Source organism: Benincasa hispida, chromosome 10 (genome assembly GCF_009727055.1).
Source record: "Benincasa hispida cultivar B227 chromosome 10, ASM972705v1, whole genome shotgun sequence".
Lineage (NCBI taxonomy): Eukaryota > Viridiplantae > Streptophyta > Magnoliopsida > Cucurbitales > Cucurbitaceae > Benincasa > Benincasa hispida.
Genome location: NC_052358.1, coordinates 4,587,641 through 4,608,922, shown reverse-complemented (window position 1 = coordinate 4,608,922; position 21,282 = coordinate 4,587,641). Strand labels below are relative to the sequence as shown.

Below are 21,282 nucleotides of genomic sequence, written 5' to 3'. Positions count from 1 at the left end.
ATGCCATGTACATGTTTTGTTGACAAGTAGATGTATGTTTATCGTAATTGGTTCATGGAAACTGCAAACAGTTTAACAGTAACTGGCTGGGAACCAGAAGAGGCATCTAGACTGTACGATGTTTTGGGTGATCTTTTGGAGCACTGTTTCTTGAATTTACATAGCATTTGGAAGAACTTGCAATTCTGGCAATCTCGTGCGGAGGCAAGTTTTTTTGTTGCCTTGTGTTTTTAATCAATCTATTTTATGCATGTATAGAAGATGTCAGGAAGAAATAGGTCCAATATAAGTGTCTTCGAGTGTCTTCAAAAGAGCCATTATCCAGTGACATCCTTCTTTTAAAATTCAACACTAGTTTATCTTAATGTTACAGCCAAGATTAGACTAATCAGTCATACTCCAGTTGTTCCTTTAAGTTTCTATCTTCTTCCACAAACATCCGATCAATGTAAAGGGGTTTCAGTTTTTACCGAAAGTATACCAAAAAACTGAGAACAATGTGTCCCCACTAAGAGTAGTCAGGAAAAATGATGAAACCTTCCCTCTTTTTCCACACATCTTCGTGGAGACAAATAATAAAGGAATCTTTTCCTGCAACGTATGTTTAGTAACAAACTTTTTGTGAGCAATGCTCAAGGAGAAGTTGAACTTATTTTTGCACTTTGGCCTACTAAATCAAATTTTTAGGAGTAAAATTGATTGTAATCTAAAGAACATGAAGAAGGAACCACAAGGAAAATTCCTCTTGTTGAAAGTCCTTCCCTCATGATTGGACGAAAGATCTGCCAATCCCTTTCAGTTCATTTTGCTCAATTACTTTTTAATGCTAAGCATGTGATTGTTATCTTTTTGATTCCTGTTAAAACTTGGTTGTGTTCTGCTTTTGTAATTATTTTGATGAAATTTCAGGGTACAAATGCTCAAAAAGTTTACTTTCTGATTTGTGAGAGAGGTCCAAGGGAATTTTTTAGTCGAGCAGTGCAATTAATGCGCCAAAGTTTTAGGGGTGGTTTTTCCTTACAACATGTAGCTTGTGAGGCATCTCTTTACATAGCTGATCGGATAACTATATTGAGCAGCTTAAGATGTCATCTTGCAGTTTTTGTGGCTCAGGTTCGGTTGCACTTATTTTTCAAATGTAATCTCATCATTTTTGTGGTTTATTTCTATCCCTGAAAAGATAGTTGGCTTGCGCACACACATAATGAGGTGTTACATATTTTCATTTGGCAAGTGCTTCATGATGGAGTTAAATTCTTGAAACGTGTATTGAGGAAACTTTCCTATCTGATAGGGCCACAATTTTGTATCCTTTGTGGGAGAGTGTAAAGAGGTTCTTGATCACCTTCTAGGAAGATGTCATTTTGCCTTTGTGGTTTGGGACTGTTCCTTTTTCAAATGTTCAATGTGTGTTTGGCTTAACTTGATGTGTGTAGCTCTATGTTGGAGGTGTTTCTTCTTTTCTTGAGAAAAACAAATTGTACTTTAGAGGTGCATGCACATGTTGCTGTGACACTGGCAATGGGCATTCGGTGGCTTTTTGGCATGATACTGTTAGGAACCCTCCTAACAAGAACGATACTAAAAAATATAGAAAAACTAAAGGACAATTCAATTATAGAAATATAGTAAAAATGTATTGAAATATGCTATAAACTCACAAACTAACAAGATAAACCCTAGCCTTTCGAGAGGGCTAGTCTCTTCCAAATTTCCAAATAGAAATTCCCACCAAATTCTTCACACCCCCCTCCAACCCTCTCCTATTTATAACTAAAATCCCTAACAAACTTCATATCTAATTACTCATTTGCCCTTTCTAATACTTATCCTAACATTTACTAATAATCCTACTATTCCCAAGACTAGGGATCTTACATTACTCCGCCTTTCGAAGACACCTTGTCCTCAAGGTGTGCTTACAAAATACAATCACAAAATTGGGCAACTTCGTCGTCGTCTTCTTTCCCCCCCCCCCCTCCTTTTTGAGAACCCAAAACTCAAGCCAGCATAGCCTTCTCTTCACCCTTGATTATAAATTGGGCTTTGATTTCTTGGCTTGGTTTAAGCCCAACAAACATCCCATGACTCCACTTTCTTCTTTCTTCATTGTGATTCTCTTTTAATGGGCGGGGCCCATTATTAGCCATTGGGCTAACAGCCCATCTTCACGCCATCTATCCTTGTTTTTGAAGTTAAGTTTCTTCTATCTTCAGTTTTGGAAAGCCATTGGGCTTTAACTAATGCGCTTGGATTTGGGCCAATAAGCAGCCAAGGACCCCATAAACTTGCATAATCTTCTTTCTTCTCACAAAGTACGTGGCCCCAACTAACAAGTTGCAAATCTCTGGGCAAATTTCCATGCCATTTGTATTGGTCTTTAAATTTGAAATTCTTATCTATGGGCTAGGCCCATGATCCACATGCTGGTCCAGCCTCATCTGGGCCCATACCCTATCGTCCTTAAAAATAGCAACTAGCTTCAAGTGAATCCAGCCCAAAATAATGCTGCCACCTTTTCTGTTCTCTGGTCTCGAATTGTTTAGTGATGTATTGGGCCACTTTGTTGCATTTGAGGTCCATATTGGATGACAGAACAGGCCATATCCTAGCTCCTTTCCTTAACTCTATTTCTTTTTCTTTTTTACACGTGTTTAACCTTTCTAACCTTTTGTTGTTCTTCAATATACCAGAATAGATGGACTTGTTTACTCAGCCCAAAATGCCTTACAAATTCAATGTGGCCTCCTTTTTCAACCGTTGGTCCCACCCTCCAAATTGCGTGGGTAAAAGATTCTTCTTCCATCTCATCTTTTTTTTTTTTTTTTCCTTTTCCTGAGCCTTCTCGTCTGCCCATGGTCTTCCGTCTCCCTCTGCAAATTTCGACCCATCTTTCATGAAGACTCCCCCACCTCACTTGCTTCTTTGCTGCCACCCGTTATTTCGACGATCATCGTTCGTGCATCTGCTTGTTGACTTCTGTTGCACAACATCTCCTCTTCCTGAGAATGGTCTATCTGTTTACTCGTCTTTTTCTCGCACCACCGTCGCTCGTCCTCTTCGGCCATATACATTATTTCCATCCTCCTCGCCCACATATTCTTCGTCCTCGCTTGCCATTTCATTTATTAAAGTAAGTGAAATCAATTAAGTTTATACCTCGTCGTTTCTCTGTCCGTACGCCATCACACCGGGAAGTTCTTCTTTGACACTTCTTATTTGTCCACACCCATTCTTGCTGTCGGTAGTGATCTCCTTCGATGGTTTCTTCATGGCTATACCTTTCTGATCTTCTCTCGCTTTTCTTGGAACTTATATCGGTGCTTTTTAAGAAACTTCATCTCTGACCCTGCTGATTTGTGATGCTTCTTCTTCCACTTGCCCTTTTTCCTTTTGGTCGGTATGTTTCTCCTTCCTCTATTCATCTTCGCCTTTTGCTTTGTTTTCTCCTGAACTGTTGCCCAGAGATTTGCAACTTGTTAGTTGGGGCCACGTACTTTGTGAGAAGAAAGAAGATTATGCAAGTTTATGGGGTCCTTGGCTGCTTATTGGGCCAAATCCAAGCGCATTAGTTAAAGCCCAATGGCTTTCCAAAACTGAAGATAGAAGAAACTTCAACTTCAAAAACAAGGATAGATGGCGTGAAGATGGGCTGTTAGCCCAATGGCTAATAATGGGCCCCGCCCATTAAAAGAGAATCACAATGAAGAAAGAAGAAAGTGGAGTCATGGGATGTTTGTTGGGCTTAAACCAAGCCAAGAAATCAAAGCCCAATTTATAATCAAGACTGAACATGGCTGAAGAGAATCTGTCTCTTATACACATCTAGATGTGTATAAGAGACAGACGGGTGGCAGCGAAGAAGCAAGTGAGGTGGGGGGAGTCTTCATGAAAGATGGGTCGAAATTTGCAGAGGGAGACGGAAGACCATGGGCAGACGAGAAGGCTCAGGAAAAGGAAAAAAAAAAAAAAAGATGAGATGGAAGAAGAATCTTTTACCCACGCAATTTGGAGGGTGGGACCAACGGTTGAAAAAGGAGGCCACATTGAATTTGTAAGGCATTTTGGGCTGAGTAAACAAGTCCATCTATTCTGGTATATGAAGAACAACAAAAGGTTAGAAAGGTTAAACACGTGTAAAAAAGAAAAAGAAATAGAGTTAAGGAAAGGAGCTAGGGATATGGCCTGTTCTGTCATCCAATATGGACCTCAAATGCAACAAAGTGGCCCAATACATCAACTAAACAATTCGAGACCAGAGAACAGAAAAGGTGGCAGCATTATTTTGGGCTGGATTCACTTGAAGCTAGTTGCTATTTTTAAGGACGATGGGGTATCTGTCTCTTATACACATCTAGATGTGTATAAGAGACAGAGGATAAGGTGTCTTCGAAGGGCGGAGTAATGTAAAACCCCTAGTCTTGGGAATAGTAGGATTATTAGTAAATGTTAGGATAAGTATTAGAAAGGGCAAATGAGTAATTAGATATGAAGTTTGTTAGGGATTTTAGTTATAAATAGGAGAGGGGTTGGAGGGGGGTGTGAAGAATTTGGTGGGAATTTCTATTTGGAAATTTGGAAGAGACTAGCCCTCTCGAAAGGCTAGGGTTTATCTTGTTAGTTTGTGAGTTTATAGCATATTTCAATACATTTTTACTATATTTCTATAATTGAATTGTCCTTTAGTTTTTCTATATTTTTTAGTATCGTTCTTGTTAGGAGGGTTCCTAACAGTATCATGCCAAAAAGCCACCGAATGCCCATTGCCAGTGTCACAGCAACATGTGCATGCACCTCTAAAGTACAATTGTTTTTCTCAAGAAAAGAAGAAACACCTCCAACATAGAGCTACACACATCAAGTTAAGCCAAACACACATTGAACATTTGAAAAAGGAACAGTCCCAAACCAACAAGGCAAAATGACATCTTCCTAGAAGGTGATCAAGAACCTCTTTACACTCTCCCACAAAGGATACAAAATTGTGGCCCTATCAGATAGGAAAGTTTCCTCAATACACGTTTCAAGAATTTAACTCCATCATGAAGCACTTGCCAAATGAAAATATGTAACACCTCATTATGTGTGTGCGCAAGCCAACTATCTTTTCAGGGATAGAATAAAACCACAAAAATGATGAGATTACATTTGAAAAATAAGTGCAACCGAACCTGAGCCACAAAAACTGCAAGATGACATCTTAAGCTGCTCAATATAGTTATCCGATCAGCTATGTAAAGAGATGCCTCACAAGCTACATGTTGTAAGGAAAAACCACCCCTAAAACTTTGGCGCATTAATTGCACTGCTCGACTAAAAAATTCCCTTGGACCTCTCTCACAAATCAGAAAGTAAACTTTTTGAGCATTTGTACCCTGAAATTTCATCAAAATAATTACAAAAGCAGACACAACCAAGTTTTAACAGGAATCAAAAAGATAACAATCACATGCTTAGCATTAAAAAGTAATTGAGCAAAATGAACTGAAAGGGATTGGCAGATCTTTCGTCCAATCATGAGGGAAGGACTTTCAACAAGAGGAATTTTCCTTGTGGTTCCTTCTTCATGTTCTTTAGATTACAATCAATTTTACTCCTAAAAATTTGATTTAGTAGGCCAAAGTGCAAAAATAAGTTCAACTTCTCCTTGAGCATTGCTCACAAAAAGTTTGTTACTAAACATACGTTGCAGGAAAAGATTCCTTTATTATTTGTCTCCACGAAGATGTGTGGAAAAAGAGGGAAGGTTTCATCATTTTTCCTGACTACTCTTAGTGGGGACACATTGTTCTCAGTTTTTTGGTATACTTTCGGTAAAACTGAAACCCCTTTACATTGATCGGATGTTTGTGGAAGAAGATAGAAACTTAAAGGAACAACTGGAGTATGACTGATTAGTCTAATCTTGGCTGTAACATTAAGATAAACTAGTGTTGAATTTTAAAAGAAGGATGTCACTGGATAATGGCTCTTTTGAAGACACTCGAAGACACTTATATTGGACCTATTTCTTCCTGACATCTTCTATACATGCATAAAATAGATTGATTAAAAACACAAGGCAACAAAAAAACTTGCCTCCGCACGAGATTGCCAGAATTGCAAGTTCTTCCAAATGCTATGTAAATTCAAGAAACAGTGCTCCAAAAGATCACCCAAAACATCGTACAGTCTAGATGCCTCTTCTGGTTCCCAGCCAGTTACTGTTAAACTGTTTGCAGTTTCCATGAACCAATTACGATAAACATACATCTACTTGTCAACAAAACATGTACATGGCATATAAAATGACATTCTTCACAATCATGAATTGTCCTCATTTAAATATCATTAAAATTTATCACATGTTACTACTTAGAGGGGTTGAGATGGGTTTTGGGTAACTGGCACCATGACTTGAAAGAAAGGCTCAAGAAATACCAAACAGTTGAAAGCCGGGTTAGATATAAAGTGGGCAATGGATTTATGAATGATTCTGCTTGCCCTTGGGTATAAAACACTCTGTTGAGGAAGATAAAAATTAATTAATTAAAAATAAATAAAAAGTAATACTTCATTGAGGTTTAAGCGAATAAGATTATTTTTTTAAAAAAAGGGGCAATAATATCTGTATCTAATTTTTCTCTTTTAAGAGATCATATATTCATACCAAAATGAATAAATAAATAAAACAACCTACTGAAAGGGGCTTTAAAACCCCACGAAGGAAACCTATTACATATAGAACCTTCCAATCTAGGCTGATCGACAGAAACAAGGTAGTCACCAGACAATACTTTGTGAAGGCCTGAAGGGCACCCAGTCGAGAGGCCATATAATGAACAAAATCACAATGTTTGTATCTAATTTGAGTAAACTCCGTGGTATTCACTTCCCCAATAACTAGCAACCCATTACAGAGGCAAACCTTAATGATCGTCTTCAATGGCCAGATGGTCGTGTGCAACTTGAGAAGTATTAAAAGCATTCAACAAAAAATTAAGATTTAGCATGAGACGTTCCAGACAAACCAAACTCCCAAATTGTTTTGTTCAAAGTAAGTAAACCATGTCGTAGAGAGTGCAAACGGCAAGCATAAACGTATTCACGATGCCAAATGCGAGTGATAGATTAGAGTTAGGTGATAAAATTTACCATGCTAAAAATATATATACAAACACCACCTCTGTAAACTCTAGAAAGCATGCGGTTCAACACAATAGGAACTTGTGTCACTGGCATTGTGGTTGACTTTTCTTTTTCTTTTCTTTTCTTTTCTTTTCCTTTTTTTTTTTTTTTTTTTTTTTTTTTTTTTTTTTTTTTTTTTTTTTTTTTTGTAAAGAAATTGAGCTTTCATTTTGCAGAAATGAAATAATTACAAGGCCATACAAAAACATGCCCGCAAAAGAAGTCCACAACTAGACAAGAAAGAACTCCTATCCAAAAGTATAACACAAGCGGATAATTATAAAAAGACCAATCAACAAACGCGTATAAAGACACATTAAACCTAACAACCTCCCACACCTCCTACAAAAACCTCTCTATACTTCTAAAAATTCTACTATTCCTCTCAATCCACACTCCCCACAAACATCCGAAAAAATGACTCCACGGGGAATAAGAAAACTGGCAATCTCATAGAAGATGGTCAAGAACCTCCTCCTTCCAATGACTAAGGGCACACCACAGCAGACACAGAACGAAGGAAGAATGTCATTTGATATGATCTTGGGTGTTCACTCTTCCATGTAAGACTTGCCAAACAAAGAACTTCACATTCTTAGAAATTTTCACCTTCCAAAGAGAGACAAAAATTGAGGTCTCTTAAATGGGAGGCAACAAAGAATGAGGAGAAAATAGGCGACATGAGAAACCTTTGGACGGATTAGGAATTCAAAACCAAACATCCCTTCTCCCGACAAAACCCCTTTTATCGGAAACAATGGAAATAAGACCCACTACCTCCAAAGACTCACGAACAGTGAGAGGACTACCATGATCCAAGGGGGGCCGATAGAAGCCACCGAATGTAACCCCTTATCTGACAAAAAAATAAATGCAAGGGAATCCATTTCTATTTATGGTGGACATTCTGAATTTCATTAAATTTCATATAACATCATAGCCTTAGTCTTTCATGAAACTTCAAATTAAGGATATCGATATCCATTTCACCCGGCACAACCTGGTGAGGACTCATGTCATTAGCGATAAAAACAGTAGCAATTGTAAACAGCGATACAAACATAGATTTCAAGGAAAGTGAAGATGCTATGTAGAGTAGAATGGAACAAACCATAAAGGCACAAAAAAGGTGTAGAACCGAAGCGACTTACACAGAAGAGTTTATCGAGTTCAAAGGTAGAGGAAGAGGAAGACCAGTCTTACGTCTCCTCCGACGAAGGAGATTCGAAAGCTTCCAAAGAAAATTGGAATCACGACGAGAGGGCAAAAATGATACAATTTGGTTCCATAAACGAAGGGAGTACAATGAAATTGAGGTTCTGATGCCTTTGTCTTCACTTTCTTTTGGCGTTGCCTCCATTGGAGCTGTGCTTCTTCTCTTCAGCAAATTTATGTTGAGGAAGCGAGCACCTGGAAACTTGGGAAGTTGAAATAAAACAAATTTGCACAATGTCTTTTCATTTTTTTCTTTATTCTTTCTCGCTTTTGATTACAACACTCAACCTTTTTTTCTCTCGTAAGAACCGTCCGCTTGCCTTTGTGTCTTGCTAGATATAAGGATCATGGTGAAGTTTTTCTAAAAAAGAAGGGATAAATAAAGAAAGAAAAAAAAAATAAGATGACCTGATTGTATAAACATAACCTAATCGGTTTCACCGAAGCAATACAAAAATCAGTACAAATTTAAACTATCAATTTTGAGATTTGACATTCGATCATCCACCTCAAATATTATCAAAAAGAAATTATAATATAAAAGTCGACTTGAACTTAACTCACAATTGAGACGTATGTCATTGATTAAGAAGTTAAAAGATTCAAATCTATCCTCTTATAAATAAAAATAAAACTAAATTAATTATGATACTAAACAAACATCATATTTATTGGAGTCATGTAATTAGCAAAAGCAATTAGGATTTTAAACACTCTACTTCCATCAATTTTAGCATAGAAACATGCATGTTCAATAAGAGAAAATAGGATTTTGAAGTTATACTTTTGGAGAACTCTCCAATCTCCAAATACAGCTCGAGTTTTCTACAATTCCTTGTAGATCATCACTTAATCTTCTCTACTATCTTCTAGACTTTAGATTGGAAGGTGGATTCCAAAATGAGTTAGAATTAAAGGGAACAATAGAGAATTTTGAGGTGTTTGAAGAACATGAGCAAACCCTCTTTCTCTCTTCTAACATTCAACATCCATTAATTTCTCAGCAAAATCAATTGTTTTTGTCAAGCTAAATATGTAATCAATATTTGATGAGAGCTTGACACCAAGATTACATGATCAAGATGGAACGTGAGGTGTTTTAGTTTGAAAAAACCACTAAGTATTATTTCAATTATTTAAAATGAATTCCAAATTCAATTTTTAAATTTTGAAATCAAAATTTCAAATATAAACTGAAATTATTAATTCAATAATTAATATTCTTTAATTTTATCAAAGATTAATTCTATAATTAATTTTTAAATTTAATTCTTAATAATTAATGAAACAATTTAATTAATTAAGTTAATTTAATATCAACTATTAAATTAATTAAACACAGATTCCTAAAAAATGAATCTTTATTCATGTTTTTAATATTTAAATCAAATTTAAACATTATTCAATTCTCCAATTTTGTTTAATTTGATAATTAAACATGTAATTATATTGTATATAATTATTGATTCCCTTAATCTGAATTTGAACACTTCAAAATTACTTATCACGCTATTCCATTTAATTCATTTGTGAGTTAGTAAGGGGACCTAATGAACCTAAAGATCATGGGCTCCAACAATCCGAAATTAATTGGCTAAACTATTTAAACTGAATTAATAACATTCATTAACTATCGGGTCACTCCACTAAAACCCGTAACTACACTCTCATTACTGTAGATATATTTCTGTCTACTTGATATAACCATAATCAGTAAATCAACCCTTCACAGGTTGTTCGTAATAACAGTCAGGTCAAAAGTTGTTTTACCTCCAAGGTTACATCTTACTCCTTAAGTCCCACTGTTCCCCTAATGAACAATTGGTTTGAGACTCAATTACAAAACTGTTGGGTTTTATGTCCTAAAACTCATGGTTTGTAAATACTAAACTTGTTCTGAAAATTCAATAAAGTTGTTATTGAATATATGAATTACTTATTTTGTTTTAGAAATAAATCTAATAAACTAAAATATTCATGATTATTACATGAGTACTTGAACTTTATGTGGAGACATAAAAGTGGATCAGGTTCGAGTAAATAGTCAAAATGGTCTATAGTATATGAATAAAGTTTGGTGCTTTATTCTTGTAACACTATCAGATGCGACCAACTTTGTAGTTGTTATAAGAAGTTGTAAAGTGCTACAGACTAAGTGATCCTAATTTGTACATGTAATGACATGAGGAGTGGGGGCGTCCTGTGTAAGGAGTTTGCGCAATATGGAACTATGAAATAAGTCACTCTTACTCTAAATGTTGTTTACTGTTTGAGACTGACTATTTCACAACGATGGCCTAGGTAACTTAACATGAATCATGAGCTAACTATGAACTCTTGTTTATTCGGGATTATCCTTAGACTTGCATGGGTGAGAGTTGGCTCAACAATGTTGGCTCAATAAGCCTCCCATTTCAAGGGTAAGATCGAGTAGATAACTGGAGACATAGGGTACTATTGGAGTTGATGCCCTAAATCTTGTAGGGTCCTATAGTTTGTAAACACTTGTATGAACAAACATTCTGTGATTTATAATATATGATATTTTATTCACGTTGTCTATGAAATATATGATATTTTAGTTGCATTAACCACAAACCAATAAACTAAGATCCATGGTTATTGTTATAACTTAAACATGTATGTAGAAATATACAATTGGATCGTGTTTTAAGTGATAACCTAAATGGTCTGTAATATGTGGATAAGACCGGATACCTTATCTTGGTGACACTATGAGTATGGCCCACTTTGTAGGTGTTACAATTATTGTAAAGTGTTACAAATGATCTAATCCTAATCATTCATGTATTAAACATACGAGTGGGGATATTCTATACAAAGGAATTTGTATAAGACCGGACCATGAAATGTTTAGTCTCATTATATAACGGCGTTCATAATTGAGACTTTCATTTCACTAGGATGACCATAGGTAACATGACCTTAATCCTGAGTAAGTTATGAACTCCTGCCTATGAGGGCGGTCCTTTGACTTGCATGGGTGAGAGTGGCTAGATCGCCTACTCAACAAGCCTACCATTTTGGGGATTCGTCTTATTGGAGAGCTAGAAAATAAGCTACACAAGATAGAATTCACTCCTTCCACGATGCATGGGTAAGTAGATAAATTGCTCTCGTAAAGGCTGATTCTGGATCTTGAACAATGTGGCACCACACACTTTCTTGGCTCGAGAGGGGTTTAGTCATGATGGGACTATGATCTATGGTTCATTAGAGGAATCGATGGTACTTAAGGAGTTAGATGTAACTACAGGGGCAAAACGGTAATTTGGTTCAGCTGTACTTACGAGCGATTTGTGAAGGATCATCGTACTATTGATTAGTTATATCCAATGGACATAGAAATATATCTGTAGTGCAAAGAGTGCAATTGTCAGTCTTTAGTGGAGTGCCCGACAGTTAACGGATGGTGGATAATGTAATTAAAGAGTTCAATTAGTTATTCATGTACCGTTGGAGCTTCAAGCTACAGGTCTATAAGGTCCCCTTGGTAGCTCAATAGATTCAAGTTGAGAATCAGGAATTATTTTAAAATTTTCAAATTAATAAGAGAGAATTTGATTATATATGATATAATTAAATTAATTAAATTATATATGATATAATTGATATAATGTATTTGATACATTATTATTTGATTAGAGGAACTAATATTTGAATATGATTCAAATATATTTTCTATGAATTAGATTCATAGTTATTAAATTTAATATAAATGCGATTTATATTAAATGCCATAAAATAGAAAAAGAACTATAGTTTATATATCGTATATGATGTAATATTAAAACTATAGGTTATAAATATAATATGATAAGTTAGTTGTCATATTTATTTATAATTTATTAATTATATGATAATTGATTTCTTTTTCTTCATAACGACCCTTAGTGGGTAGTTATTAAGTTTTATGAAAAAAGTGAGATAAATAAAATTGTTTTAATTATTCCAAAACATAAGTGATAAACGGACGAGATTATCAATCGAGTGCCTACACGATTACTTTGAGAGACTATACGATAGTTTCAATATCTAAATGATCAATTATTAATGACGAAAATTTAGATTACCAAATCGTCAAGGACTTAATAACTAAAATTAAGTGAACGCAATATGTGATGCATGTTTTTAAAGTATGCATTAATTATCATGCGTCGGTGGTCATGCATTGGAATGAAATATGCGTTAACGAATGTATGCGATGACCATGCGTTCCTGTCACAAGTTTTCTTGCACTCATGCCAAGTATAACGCAAACGCAAGTTTCTTGGGTGATCCGAGGTCAAACTCAAGGACTTGTAGCTAGATGTATGCGGTAATGTGTATGCGGAGGTTGAATAAAAAAAACGATGGAAGGGTTGTTAAGCTAACACTACTCCTACTCCTAACTAACAGACAATGCAATGAAAAGTATGAATGAGAGATAGAGACACGACAACCGTTGACGTGAAATAAATGGATGGAAAAGTAGATAAAAGGTGAAGATGTCTTCATCGCAACCCTTAAGAGTGACCACAAGGGCAACCTCAGCCTGCGCAAGCTATGCGATCATGCTATACACACTTGTGCCTAAATCTAGGACGTATGCGATGTGTATGTGAACTGTCGAGAGGCCTTGTTCCTAAGTCTCTATTCCTGCTCATGTGCTCTCACACATAAATAAGATGACCGCATACCACCATCATATCCTACTTCTTGGACGCAGTCATTGTCCTCTCCATAGGGTGCATACGCTGTGTGATGGCAAACGAAGCTTATTCCTAAGTCTTCATTCTTTCTTATGAAAACCTAATCTAGCTCTTCCGAGCATCGATTCTAACCTAGCTCTCCCAAGTTTTAGATTCTTTATTTAGATTATATCCAGAGTAGCTCTAAAGGTGTGGTGGACGCATACATAAGACAAGATAACCACATAAACTTGACAGACACAAGATTATTCCTATCTCTAGTGAACAATAGCTTACACTGCTTAATGCCTGTCTCTTATACACATCTAGATGTGTATAAGAGACAGAGCGATGTGTATGCAGATGACTGCATACCGCCACCGTATCCTACTTCTTGGACGCAGTCATTATCCTCTCTGTAGCTGTCTCTTATACACATCTAGATGTGTATAAGAGACAGATGTAATACAATACTATAAGAAAATAAGGAAAAGTGAAATGACCGGCTCTGGAAGCAATGATTTGCTTCCAGTGGATGTGCGTCAAGGCTGCCGGTGGTGCCATGGAATGGCAGTGGAGCTGACTCTCCTGAAATCTAGCTCTGGTCGAAGACCCCGGTCGTCACTCGGAATGGAGGAAGGAGATGAATAACTCTCAAGCTTTCTTCTCACGCATTTTTCTGGATCACAGGGATAACCCTAAATGATTTGAACTTCTACTTAGCGACTTCTATTTATAGAGCTTGGATCATCGACAGCATTAATGGACTGCTTTGATTTTGACATTCGTGACGCGTTAGTCCTTTTCTGAATCTCTGCTGCTAACGGCGTGGTAGGTGAAATGTCAAAATCATCTTTTGATTTTCCCGAGAGATACGTTAATGCGTTCATTCCACCAACCTTGCGTTGATCCTTCTATTATGCGTTATCATGTAGTCGCAATAGTGCAGTGACCGCACTCGCTTAATACAGTAACTTATACACGATGACCGCAATCGCTTGACGATCGTAATCCTATGCGATGGACACATATGGCTCATCACCGCAACACCCATGCATTGATCGTATGCGTTCGCCTTTGCGATGGAGAGTATCTCTGCATGCGGTCGTCTATGCGGTAGCCCGACTTCCGCGATTACGTCCACTTCCTGCGTTAGCTACAAAAATAGACAATTGAACGCATAATAACACATAATAATGGGTTAGCCGAGATTCTCAATGCTGAACACCGCAAACTCATTTTCTTATGAATTCCTAACATAATTGCTACATATTCTGCTTAACAGCCTTCATAATTCAAAATAAAAGGCCTAAGATGGCACACATTTCTGCATGTCATCCCACTCCCAAACTTAGAATCATGCTTGCCCTCAAGCATGCATTATACTCAAGAAATTCTAACTCACCTTTCGGCTTTCCTTTGTGGTGACCAACTTCTTAGAATATAATACTCATGCCTCTAACCATCGCCGTAATGCTCTCCTCCATTTTGGCTGCTTCTTCAAAAAGATCTTTACCAAGTTTAAATCTGACAAGACTTTGCTTAAAAACTTTTTATTCATTCACCACAACTTTGCGTTTAGCTTTTGAGAATGTATTCGTTCAAAACACTTCAAAAATTTGCGATGATTTATTCAAATGCAGCGTTAATCTTGATTACGTTCTTCGTTTTGGATTACCCCCACATGTGTCATACGGGCATCCAACTTTGGTGGTGTTCCATATTCAATTCAACTCTTATCTTGCTTAATTAGGCTTGCACTTGACAGAGGAGTTGCGCTTATGCATTGATCCTGGTAACTTACCTTCATTTTGGCTTGCCCTCACGTGTGTCATGCGGACATCCAACTACGGGTAAGTGCCTTTCACAACTTAACTCTTATCAACATAGGTTTCCTCATTGCATTGACAGAGGAGTTGTTATTCTCAAAATTCTCTATTTTTTTCAAATGATCGCAATGTAATGAATGCAATTTCTCCGAGACCGCTGCCACCCCCAAACTTAGCTCACCGCAAAGCTAAAAGCAAACTCAATAGGAATGCGGTAATAAATGTTTGAGCAAAGGTTTACACGCAATAAAACTTAAGACTTTCAAATTTGAAGAAGCTATTAAAAGTAAGGAGTGCCTTGCGATGCTTAGTTAGAAGATGCAGTGAATTATATGTACCATCATAGAAACACCGAAAGCAACGCAATCGGGAAAGAAAGTATTTCAAAAGGATAATGCATAAAGGATAACAAGAAAAGAACCTTAAGCGGAATAACGCATGCGATCATGCATTGGAATTCACGCGATCAAAGCCATGCGTTGAAGGATGGAGGGAATTCTTTCGTTGAACTGCACACCAAGGAGACTTATTGTTGCATCTACAAGGAATAAACGCACCACAATCAAGGAAGCAGCCACAATCCAAAATAACAATAAAAATAAAAATAAACTAAACTAAGAAAGCAAGATAAAGATAGAGAAGAAAACGTCCCTGGAAAAATTGGAGTGTTATCACTACAAGAAGTCTCCCATGCAGGAGATTGCTCTCGACTGCTTGGGTCAAGATGCCTTGACCATTGGAACTTCCGGCAATTGTTGGACACATATTGGCCATCATGTTTAGAATTACCTTCAGCTCTTGTGACTGATTGCCCTTCTACCTTGGGGTCAATAATGGCTTTCAACGCATCGTCTACACTTCAATATTGGTTGCAACTTAGTCGCACAAGCTGTAATTCTCCCAAGATAAAAAGGTGCCTGCAAATACACAAAACTCAACAAACAATTAGCTGGCAAACAAAAACTTGATGCGTTATTTTATGTGGTGAAATTATGGAATGAAATACGATGATGGAAATGCATTGAGCAACTAGTTTTCTCAGTGGAATCCAAGTATAAACCCCACAGAGTTTCCTAGTAAGTCCAGGGTCGAACTCAGGGACTAGGGGAAACAGTATACGGTGATAATTTCTAAGAAGACTTTACGGTAATTAAATAATCAAATAGTTGTTTTGGGTTGTTATTTGTGGTATAAAATAAATGTATGCGGCGGATTTGAGAAAAGATCGATTATTTGGTAGATACACTGTGTATGCAGAGGAACGGGTTGAAAAGATCTTTAGCTAGCGTTTACCGGGAATGCGTCAAACTATGCGATCATGCTACACTACACTCATGCGACAACAAATCATTTTCCAATGCAATTGCGGTGCTCTTAGTTCTTAGACGCATATGTTGAATGCAATAGTGTACATAGAGCTTATTCTTAAGTCTCTACTCTTTTCCTATGTGATGATACAAGATGCACACAAAGACAAGGTGACCGCACATAATCATATCCTATCTCTAAGATGCATGCAATGTGTTAATAGAAAATAGTGCTTATTCCTAAACTCCTGTCTCTTGATTATGTGTTCGAATCTAACTCTCCCGAGTTTAGATTCTAACCTAACTTTTCCAAGCCTAGATTCTGCCCTTAGACTACCCTCTCGAGTATCTCTAACGAACGAATGATGCATACATAATACAAGATAATCACATAGAATGAAGATCCCCAGTTAAGCTAGCTAAGTGCTTCTCAACCCATTCAACAGATTTAGCTACTCATGCGTAGAAAAAAGAGAGTGAAAAGATATAAAGAAGTATATTCCATTTCTATAGATAAGTTTAAGTACAAAATGACAATGGAAGATAAGGATAGAGAGCCTGGTAGCAATCCCTTGCTTCCTAGGGCTTTTACACTATCAACTCTATTCTGTTCAAAAGATATTCCTGCTTCCGCAGGAGCTGGCCCTTTCTCTGATCTCGACACTTCCGACACTCTTCCAAGTTCACCGGAACGATCTCTCATCACAATCTCGCTTCTCTCGCTTCTGCCTTAAATAAAAGAAAAACTAAAAACAAGATTATTCTAACTATGGAGAAAATTATCTAAGTGTTCGAACTATCCGAACCATTCGAACTCCTTTACTGAAGATTGCCTTCGGTATTTATAGAGCTTCTGGGTGAAAGGCGTCTTCTCTCTTATGATTACACTGATGGAATGGCTTTAATTCTCTATCTGATGCGCCAAATATTTGTCACCGAAAAGCTGAGTGTACTTGCTATAGTAGATCTTTAGCGGCTTGTCAACTTAATTTGGACTCGACTGTCATCAGCTTTCTGTCCCATCATGATTAATTATGCTTTTCACCCAAATGCGCCCACCAAGTTGCACCAGCTCTATGCGGCAATCCTTTTTGAGCAGATGTTTGCGAGCACAAATCACCGCAAAGCCTTGCGGTAATGCTGCGCTCGACCGTTTCTTTCTTGTGATCGTATTTTACACTCTGTGTCAATGCATATTCTGCACAAAAATACAAAAGTTAACTGTTTTCATGCAATGGATGTGTGCGACCGCAATGTTATGAACTTAGTACTTTTTTGACGCAATCTTATATATTTTATCAACACAAACCTGCATTGTTTAATAACTTAGTACTGTAATAACGTGCATTTCTGCCCGTTATCACACCCCCAAATTTAAACAATGCTTGCCCTCAAGCATAAGCTAAAGATTTCCTTTAGAAAGTCGACCGCAATCTCTTTTCCTAGATTTCTCAAGGATACTTCATTCAAATCCTATACACCAAAATTTCCTTAATTCTTATTCAAGTCTCTTTTTAAAATATTTCTAAAATCTAAGGACCGCAAGTTTAACCTTCAAAAGTACTTTACTAGATTCCAGGACATCGTATGATTTATTTCAATAAAATTTTTTCATTGGGGTGTTAATTGATTTTTATCCTTGCATATTTTTGACATTATTGTTTTTCTCTGACCTTGCGCTGATCCAAATGTCTCGCCTTCGTTTTGGCTTGCCCCCACGTGTGTCATGCGGACATTCAACTAGAGCAAGGCACTCTTTCTCAGGCTAAACTCATACTTACTTGGCAGTGGAGTTGCGGTCATTTATTTATGCGTTGATCCTGGCAATTTACTTTCGTTTTGGCTTGCCCCCACATGTGTCATGCGGACATCCAACTACGGTTAAGTGCCCTTCACATCTTAACTCTTATCAACATGGGTTTCCCCATTGCATTGACAGTGGAGTTCTTATTCTCAAAATTTTCCCTTTTTTTTTAAGAACTGAAAATAGCAAGGTCGAAAATAAACACCTCACCTCCAAATTTAAAATGCGGCAATGTCCTCATTGTCAATAGATTGAAAGAAGTCATGCGATGTTCTTAGGAAGCTATGTAAAGAGTCAGTTTGAAAGAAAGCTAGCAGACCACTAACTTTTAGAAATATTTCATGAGGTGACTGTCCTAAAATTAAGTTGACTCTAGTATATACAAAAAAAAAATATAAGCATGTGTTTCATTATTGAAATCATAATTGGCAAAGAGAAAGCATGCGGTGACTTACTAAATTTATCAACGTTAAATGATTACGGTAACCAAAGAGGATGCGATGATAAAATTTTCAAAATTAAAATGCGATGCGATAATGCAGAATTTGGAATAAAGTCAAGGAGAAATACAACCCCCAAATTTGTGTTGTCGCCCGCATTGTTTGTTGGCACATTCTGCTTTGCAGCGATCTACTATCTTTAGATTGCGGTGACGAAATAAAGTAGTTATGTCTTTGTGTAGTGCCTCTGCAATCGTGTACCTTGATCATTTGCAAAAAAAAAAAACGTTGAGAGGTTGATAATGCGCAGAAATACACGTTATCATAGTGCTAAGTTCTTAAACAATGTTGAATTGTGTTGATGAAATATGTTAACTTGCGTCCATTAAGCATCGTTTTCATAATATTGCGGTCGCATGCGTTCGTCGCATTAGAACTGTTGATTTTTGTATTTTTGTGCAGAGTATGCATTAACGTAATGCAAGAATTGCGATCATAGGAAATCATTGGTCAAGCGCAACTTCACTGCAAGGCTTTGCGTTGATCATGCTCGCAAACATTCACCCGAGAAGGATCGTCGCAACTTGGTCAGCGTAACATGGCGGATGCATTTGGGTGAAAGGCTAATTAAGCGTGATGGGACAGAAAGCTGATGACAGTCGAATCCAAATTAAGTTGACAGCCGATAACGGTCACAAAGTACATTCAGCTTTTCGGTGATAATTATTCGTGCATTGATGACGGGAAATTGGAAGTCAATTTTACTCAACAACCAACTTCCCTTGGACGCGTTATGCGAAGCATGTTCCTAGATATGCATTGATAGTCATGCGTCGATGGTCATGTGTTGGAATGAAAATTTCGTTAATGAATGTATGTGATGATCATGCGTCCTGCCACAAGTTTTCTTGCGTTCACGCCAAGTATAACATGAACGCAAGTTTCTCGAGTAATCCGAGGTCGAACATAGGGGCTTGTAACTATATGTTTGCAGTGATTGTGCATGCGATGGTTGAATAAAAGAATGGAGGGGATGTTGTTAAGTTAATTTTACTCCTACTCCTATCTATCAGACAACATAATGAGAATATGCATGAAAGGTAGAGATGCGACAAACCTTGCCATGAAATAGATGTGTGGGAAAATAGATAAAATGCGAAGATGTTTTCATTGCAAAACTTAAGAGTGATTGTAAGGGCAGCCTTAGTCAACGTAAACTAATGCGATCATGCAACACTCATACAACAGTAAACCACCTCTCGGTGCGAATGCTATGGCTTCTAATACTAGAACGCATGCGATGTATGTGCAGAGGTATTTGTAGGGCCTACACATAAGCCTCTAAGTCTTATTTATGTGATGATACACAAACAAGGCGACCACATATCATCATTCCTATTCCTAGGGTGCATATAATGCAGTGTTGACAAACAGAGCTTATATCTAAGTTCTTATCTCTTGCTTATGTTGATCTAATCTTGCTCTCTCGAGTCTAGATTCTAACCTAGCTCTCTCGAGTCATTAGGTTCTTTCTTTAGATTCTCTCTCGAGTAGCTCTAAAAGGGTGTTGGGCATAACAAAAGACTAGAAAAATGCATGAACTTGGTTGACATAAGATTGTTACTATCCTAGTGAACAATGCATACCTTGCTTAATGCGTCCAACCACTTACCCTCTCGAGCAGTTAATTGTTGCTGACTTCACTCATAGGCAAGCAATGCATTACCCCATAGACAGGCATTGCAGCAGCTTCACCCTAAGCAAATAAGATTACTCACACACTCACGCAACGCACACCTCTCGACGAGTTGCTAATGTTTCATATTCCTAATCTACACTAAGTGGTGCAATGATAGTAATGATGCTAAGTAAGAAGATGGAGATGAAGTCGAAGGAATAGATAAATTCATTGAAAAACACATTATATTAATTTCTTAATTCAAAATGTCATACAATACAATATAGGAAAAGAAAGGAAAAAGAAATGACCGGCTAGAAGCAAAACTTTGCTTTCAGCGGATGTGCGTCAAGGTTGCTGGTGGTGCCACAGATGGGTGGAGGAGCTGACTCTCTCGAGATCTAACTCCAGTTGAAGGCTCCGGTCGTCTTTCGGAATGGATGAAGGAGGTGAAGAACTCTCAGCCGTCTTCTCATGTGTTTTTCTAGATCGCAAAGATCCACCATAGGCGAACCTTAGGCGAAAACCTTGGATGAAATGAAGATCAACTCATCGGCTTCTATTTATAGAGCTTGGGTCGCCGATAAAATTAATTAGACTGCTCTGAGTCTGACGTTCGGCGCGTTAGTCCTTTCTGAACCTCTGCTACTAACTGCATGGTAGGTGAAATTTCAACATTGTCTTTGGATTTTCTCGAGGTAGATGCGTTGATGCGTTCATTCCACCTACCTTGCGTTGATCCCATTAGTTGCATTGTCGCGCAGTCGCAATTATTCAATGACCACATTTGCTTCATACCGCAACTCTACATGATGACCACAATCACTTGACGAGCGCAAGTCTCATGCAATGAACGCATACGGCTAATTACAGCAACATCCATTCATTTGCCTTGCGATGGAGTGTTTCTCCACATGCGGTTGTCTATGCGATGGTCCGATTTCCACGTTTTCATTCATTTCTTGCATTGCCTACAAAAATAGAACATTGAACGCATAATTAACCCAAAATAACGGGTTAGCTGAGATTCGACATGTTGATTGACGCAAGCTCATATTCTTGTGAATTCCTATCATGATCGACGCATATTCTGCCTAACAACCTTCATAATTCTAAGTAAAAGGCCTAAGATGACATGCATTTCTGCATGT

At 37.4% G+C, this 21,282-nt stretch overlaps 1 protein-coding gene across 2 annotated transcripts in view; it reads right to left on the bottom strand.

Moving 5' to 3' along the window:
* LOC120089292 (protein DGS1, mitochondrial) overlaps positions 1-8,727 on the bottom strand; it is a 31,643-nt gene extending 22,916 nt beyond the window's left edge. The window contains exons 1-3 of one of the 2 annotated variants that reach the window (XM_039046719.1): positions 8,319-8,727; positions 6,079-6,211; positions 5,172-5,375 (exon numbers count right to left, since the gene is read on the bottom strand). In XM_039046719.1, coding sequence (XP_038902647.1) covers positions 5,172-5,375; positions 6,079-6,211; positions 8,319-8,527 — 546 coding nt within the window. In that variant the 5' untranslated portion in view covers positions 8,528-8,727. The remainder of the gene's footprint in view (positions 1-5,171; positions 5,376-6,078; positions 6,212-8,318) is intronic. The other variant, XM_039046718.1, reaches the window with a different exon arrangement.
* Positions 8,728-21,282: the final 12,555 nt, after the last annotated feature.